Source organism: Trachemys scripta, unplaced genomic scaffold (assembly GCF_013100865.1).
Source record: "Trachemys scripta elegans isolate TJP31775 unplaced genomic scaffold, CAS_Tse_1.0 scaffold_36, whole genome shotgun sequence".
Taxonomy (NCBI): Eukaryota; Metazoa; Chordata; order Testudines; family Emydidae; genus Trachemys; species Trachemys scripta.
In genome coordinates, this window is record NW_023260523.1 from 75,547 (window position 1) to 82,411 (window position 6,865).

Below are 6,865 nucleotides of genomic sequence, written 5' to 3' on the forward strand. Positions count from 1 at the left end.
TTGAGGGGCATTGGTTCATGGTTGTTCTGCCTTAACGTACACGGATGCCTGACTAGCAAATGCCTCTATCATATTGCCCCTATCTAAATCCATGGTGCTCCCACAGCTTGAATACCGAGGGCAGATGTAGTCACCCCATTTCAAAAACGGTATCTTGGAATTGGAAAAGGTTCAGAAAAGGGCAACAAAAATGATTGGGGGTATGGAACAGCTTCCATATGCGTCGAAATTGATCAGACTGGGACTTTTCAGCTTGGAAAAGAGACGACTAAGGGGGGATGTGATAGAGATCTATAAAATCAGAACTGGTGTGGAGAAAGTAAATAAGGACGTGTTATTTACTCCTTCACAGAACACAGGAACCAGGGGTCACCCAATGAAATTAATAGGCAGCAGGTTTAAAACAAACAAAAGGCAGTATTTCTTCATACAACGCCCGCTCAACCTGTGGAACTCCTTTGCAGAGGATGTTGTGAATGCCAAGACTATCACAGGGTTCAAAAAAGAACTAGATAAATTCATGGAGGATAGATCCATCAATGGCTGTTAGCCAGGATGGGCAGGGATGGTGTCCCTAGCCTCTGTTTGCCAGAAGCTGGGAATGGGCGACAGGGGATGGATCACTTGATGATTCCCTGTTCTGTTCATTCCCTCTGGGGCACCTGGCACCGGCCATTGTCAGAAGACAGGACACTGGGCTAGATGGACCTTTGGTCTGACCCATTGTGGACGTTCTTATGCCTAGACCTGCAGGCTACGGTGTGCGTGGAGCGGGAGGCTACCTCTTCAGACAGCATGATATAACTATTGTAGTGTGTGAACGGGGGGGGGTGTCTCTTTGTGTTGCCACCTAGCAACTGCCCCTGTGTACAGTATACTAGACCTATCACTAGGAGAGGATCCCCATTAGGTCAAACAGAGACGCGGGAGTTCAGGCTTGGAAGAATCAGGATTCTAATCCTGGCTCCCCAGCCCAAGGTTGTTACAGATGGGGAAAGTGAGGCACAGAGCGGCTAAGGGATGTGCCCACGGTCACACAGGGAGTCGGTGGAAGAGCCGGGGCTTGAACCTGGGTCTCTGGAGTCTCAGCCTAGCAGAGGAATTGAATTGCACTGGGTAAATAGGGGTGAGCTGGAAAAGTAATATTAAGTGTTAGTGGGCTAATAGGACAGGGATGGGTTTGGAATTAAAGCACTGGCGTGGGATTCAGGAGATCTAGGTTCAATTCCTACCTCTGACACTGTGTGTCTGTCACTGCAAGTCACTGCATTGCTCTGGCCTCAATTTCCCCTCCCACCCTGCCTCTTTGTGGCAGGGACTGTCTCTCCCTGTGTCTGTGCAGTGCCTGGCACAATGGGGCCCTGATCTCAGCTGGGGCCTCTGGGTGCTACCGTAATACACATAAGAATATTGGATGAAACTGATCCCTCTTTCGACACAGTATATCCTCCTGGCGACGGTCTTTCCAGACCAGCTCCAAGGCCCCTTGGCAGGGAGTGTAGTGGGGGCAGTGCCCAGGCTGACTCAGCTCTGGGAATATACTCGGCAGTGCTCATCTGGGGGTCGGCTCTTGGCACTTACAGAAAGGCAATGAGTTAATTAGAAATGCAACAGCCAGATTCACGAGAGAGGATTCAGGACTCCTGGGTTCTGGGCTCCACTCTGGGAGGGGAGTGGGGATCTGTTGGGTGAGGGCAGGGGATTTGAGGGCTATGAGATCCGGCCACTGGCTTATGACGTGGCGGGAAGCAGAGTTGCTAATGATCGTGTTTGAAACTCTGATCAGTAGACTGGAGAAATTGACCTGGATATCTATTGTGGAGCAGTTCCCTGAATCAACAGTAATCTGGAACAAAAATCACTTTATACTGGAATAATTACAGTGCTCAAACTCCTACTAATCCAACCATTAGAATACCCGCCCCCCACACACACACACCACTGATGCGCTAACCCAGTGGTTCTCAACCTATTTATCATTGTGGGCCGCATGCATTACCTGGGCCACAGGTTGAGAACCACAGTGCACCCCCCTCAACCTCCCCCACAGACCCCTATGCCCGGCTCCTCCTGCCTAGAGACCCCTGCACAGCATGGGGCCAGGAGCAGAGCCCTGGGCGGGGGATTGGGCGGCAGGGACCCCGGAACCCGCTGTGTGGGGCCGAGCAGCAGTCCAGATCTTTAGCACACAGCTGGGCTGCAGCTGTGTGCTAATTGGGAGAACCGCTGCTCGGTTCTCCACTCCCCTCCCAGAGCTGGACACCTCTCCCCCCACCCTGCTCTTGGTTTATCCCTATTAATTTAAACAGGCTGATTTGCAGACACCTCCTCCACCTGCCAGATTCCAGGAAGTGGGTGGGCCTGAAGGAGCTCAGCCCTCTTGTAAGTTTCTGTTTCTCTTACCAGCCATGGCCGCTGTTCACCCCGGGAAAGCTCTGGAAGATGACCTGGCCTGTCCCATCTGCTTGGATTCCTTCCAAGACCCCATACTCTTGAACTGTGGGCACAATTTCTGCCAGGCCTGCATCACCCGGGTCTGGGACGGACTGGAAGAAAACTTTTCCTGTCCCAAGTGCGGGAAGAGATTCCGGGAGAGGCATTTGCACCCAAACCCCCTGCTGGGGAAGGTGGTGGAGAGAGCCAGGCAGCTGGGGTGGGGGGCAGAGGGCAGCATGTGCCAGAAGCACAAGGAGAGGCTCATTCTGTTCTGCAAGGAGGATCAGGCCCTGATCTGCGTGGTGTGTGACAGATCCAAGGAGCACCGAGCTCACAGGGTGGTTCCCGTCGAGGAGGCTGCCCAGGAGTACAAGGTAACTGGCTTTAATGCAGGGCACTTGGAGCAGAGCGGTGGGGCTGGGAGGGGAGAGGCCTCCATGGATGGCAAGGAGGGGCAGTGCGGGGGTGGAACCCAGGAGTCCTGGCTCCCACTGCCTGGAACCAGTAATAGAACCAAGGAGCTGTCCTAGTTGTGCTCTAAGCACATACCCCCCTGTCAAGGAGCTGGGGCTAGAACCCAGGAGTCCTGACCCCCTGCGCTAACCACTGGGCCCCACTCCTCTCCTAGAGCTGGGCACAGAACCCAGGAGTCCTGAATCCTCTCTCTCTGAGCCAAACCCTGATTTCCTACTCCCAGTTCAGCCTTCCCCACAAGCCATCCTTCCACCGTTGTTGACAGGGCCAATTTCAAAGGCACCTGCAGATTCTGAAAAATGAGAGCACCAGCCAGGAGGCCTTCACCGTCAGCGAAGGGAGGAGGCTGGAGACGCTGCTGGTAAGTTCTCTTTCCCCATCCTTGGGGTTCCCCTGCACTTTGCCAATGCAACACCCTTGCAGAGTGTCTCTCGCATCCCCCTCTAATGGCTGGTCCCCATAGAAGGCAATAGCCTACTACTGCCAGAGCTACAGAGTCAGTCTCTCTCTCTGGCCCAATGACTATTTATGCCAGAGGTTCTCAAACTGTGGTCCATGAGCGCCATTCAGGTGGTCCGCAGATAGTTCCCTCTAAGGTGCATGCCTGGGCGGCCGCACACAAGTCAATGAAGGGCCACCCACCTAATTAGTATAGTCGTGCAGGCATGGTGGCTCCACTAATTAGGTGCTTGGACCCTGGAGAAGACGCACATGTAAGGTGAGGTGGTTTCCTTGGGCGGAATAGGGGATAGGTGGGAGGGGACAGTGGATTGAGAAGAGCGGGTGGGGGGAATTTGGGACGTGCTGGGCTGCAGCGGCTAGAGAAAGAGGCGACTTTCCCCAGCGCCAGGGCTGCGGCTTCCGGGGAGAGACCCCACTCCTTCCCAGTCCCAGCTCGAGGGCTGCTGCAGTGGGGGAGAGAGGGAGAGGCCCCCCCCTTCTTCCCAGCCCCAGCTCAGGGACTGCCATGGCGGGAGAGAGAGATGTCCATTTAACATCTGGGCTACTGGTTCTTCTGGGAGTGTAGACCTCTCACTTGGACCAGAAGTTCCTGCACCTGCGGAAGTTTAGTCAAAACAGATAAGTTCCCACAGAACATTTCGGGTGTGACAAATCAGTATTTTCTGATGGAAAAACAGGGTTGTTGAAAAATTTTTGAGCAGCTCTACTCTAGGGGCTGGTCCTGCTAAAGGATAACAGCTCTACTACTGCTGCTAGGTAATGGAGTTACTCCCTTCGCGCATGTGATCCGCGCAGTGGGATCCCAGTTTTGAAGATAGGTCATTATAAAGACTGGATATCTCAATGGGTCCCACCCTCTAGTGGCTGGTCCTTTGTAGAGGAGAACAGCTCTACTACTGCTGCCAGTTAACCCAGTTTTCTATCAAAAAACACGTTGGATGCTTGCACACCTCTGTCCATCTGCTCCTCCCTCCCTTGTATATTACCATGTCCTGCTCCCACACATCCCATGCTGCCCCTTCACATGGGAATACCACGCCCTCGCTCTCTGTGGTTCCCAAAGCTGCGCATCCCAACCTGCCCCCTCTCTCCCTGCCTGCCACAGGCTCACACCAAGGCCGAGAAGCAGCGAGTGGTGTCCACCTTCCAGCATCTGTATCGGCGGCTGCAGGAAAAGGAGCGCCTCCTGCTGAAGGGGCTGGGTAACGTGGCCCAGGGTGTGAAACAGCTGCGGCAGGAGAACATCAGCCGGCTCCACCAGAGGGCGACTCTGCTGCATGGACTGGTAGCCGAGCTAGAGGGGAAGTGCCGGATGCCGGATGCTGAGCTCCTCAAGGTGAGGGGGAGAGAGAGAGGCCGCCAACTTGCCACCCCTCTCCACCATCCCATGCTGCCAGCGCTCCCCTTGCTCGCTGGACTTATCAGAGAATCGCCCTCTGCTCCCAGCAGTGAAGGGGCTCTGACACGCGGCCGAGCAGTGCCAGTTTACATCCGACAGGGGGTGGCCTGGGAATCACTGACTCCTTCCTAACCATAGTCCACAATACTCCTGCTCCCACTCCAGAAATACCCCTGCCTTCCCTTCCAGCCCCTGGGCCACCAAGCCCCAGTTCGTGGCTGGAGAGCTGATGGTCTCTTCTTTCTCTCCCACCTAGGACGCCGAAAGCACCTTGAACAAGTAGGAGCCTCCTTCGTGCCCTCTGTTATCGGGGAGGGGGCGGGGGGAGAGGCCTCCCCATCCCAGCTGCAGAATATTGCTGCTTCTGCATCAGCGGCAGAGTGGCCTAGAAGCCCCATTTGGTTTTAGCTTGTGCACCCACATATAGAAGGGCATGGGTGGGGGCTGCACCGGTGGCAGTAGCAGAAGGGGATGGGGGTTGTGTTTGGGGTCCCAGGGGAGCCTGGGGAACTCACCGAGGGAAAGGAGGGGCATGCAAAGAGGCATTGGGGAGTGGGGAGGAAGGGGATGGGGGGCCACATGGGGATCACCCAGGGCAAAGCAGGAAGGGGACAGGGGGCCACAGTGGGAATGGGGGGCATATGGGGGCTGCCAGGTGTGGGGCAGAAATGGGGGAAGCTGTGCTGGGGTCACTCAAGAGTGGGAACAGGGTCACACAGGGGTCACCAAGGGGCAGGAAAGGGATGGGAGGGGCAGAGCGGGGAAGGGACAGGGGCCACGTGGGGGGCTGCACAGGTGTAACCGAGGGGCGGGGAGAGGAGGGACAGGAGCTGCACAGGTGCCTGTTTGTCCCTGCCAAACTTTTCTCCTTGGTCAGTGGCTAGATGCCAAGGACCCAGCTTGACTCTCAGATCTCAGGGGAAGTTTTGGGAGTTGGCAAATAGACGCAGCGTCCTACTGCAAGTCAGCTGTGTCCGCTGGATCCAGCGTTGCTGAGAGATGCTCCCCCTGGCACACCTAACATGCACACGGTGCCCTTAATACAGAATCCCTCCGGTGCGTGCCTGTTTGTTTCCCGTAGGTATAAAAAGATGACGCTGCCCGAATTGGCGTCTGCGCCCATGGCTGAACTGGAGGAGAGCCTCAGGCATCACTCCCGCAAGAGGAGAGCTCTCCAGGATGAGATGTGGGAGAGCCAGGGTAAGCAGTGGCACTGTTGTTGTTGTTACTTTTATTTATGTAGGGTCACTCCGGGGTAGGACGTGTAAGGACGTCCCTGCCCCAAGGTGCTTCCAATCTAAATGATTAATTATTTGTAGTGTAATTGCTCAGCGGAGACTCAGTAGGAGATTTGGGGGGCTTCCTGTCATAGGCACATTGGTTCTGCCAGTGGGTGCCCCACACCAGCTCTGCCCGCTCCCCCAAGGCCCTTCCCTTGCTCCACCTCTTCCTGCCCTTGCTCCACCCCCTCCCCCCAGACTCCTTCCCCTGAGCACCTCATGCCCGCTGCTGGCTCCTTTCTGCCCCCTCCTGCCTTAAGGGCAGTGAAGGGGGGAGAGGCAGAGAGGAGCACGGGGTGGGGCAGCCCCACTCAACAGCTGATTGGCGGTGCAGCTGCTGAAGAGCTGATGGGGGTGCAGGGCCAGATGTTGAACAGCTGATTGTACTCCTGGGGGAACTCTGTGCCAAAAAATTACAAATTCTGCGCACAGTATTTTAAAATTCTGCATATTTTGTTTGTCAAAATAACACAATATCATCATGCCAGTTTCAATCCTTTGTGCTCATTTATTTCAAAATACCAGTCTGCAGGTATGTCTGTAACAATACAGAGAACAAAAAGATTCAGAAAATGTATTTTTGACAAATAGATTCCTTACTAGGCGTATTAATACAGAACTCAGAGTAATAATTCATTTACACTACAATAGAGAACAGTATTTCCCGCACCCTTCAGATCCAGTGCAAAGGCTTGGGGGAGTCAGGGCTAACGGAGGAGCTGAGGGAGAGGGAAGTAAATTGCTGTGAACGAGCCTGGGTGTGAACTTGGAGAGTTTGAGGGTGTGGGTGGGAAAAGTATGGAATAGGTTTTTT

At 54.7% G+C, this 6,865-nt stretch overlaps 1 protein-coding gene across 1 annotated transcript; it reads left to right on the top strand.

The window, feature by feature from the left end:
* Nucleotides 1-2,330: 2,330 nt before the first annotated feature.
* Nucleotides 2,331-5,971, top strand: LOC117870568 (E3 ubiquitin-protein ligase TRIM39-like; the record flags this gene model as incomplete). Its single annotated transcript, XM_034757760.1, is given in 5 exon segments — nucleotides 2,331-2,810; nucleotides 3,176-3,271; nucleotides 4,478-4,708; nucleotides 5,028-5,050; nucleotides 5,853-5,971. Coding segments are annotated over 5 exon segments (871 nt in total), but the record flags the coding sequence as incomplete, so codon positions are not given.
* Nucleotides 5,972-6,865: the final 894 nt, after the last annotated feature.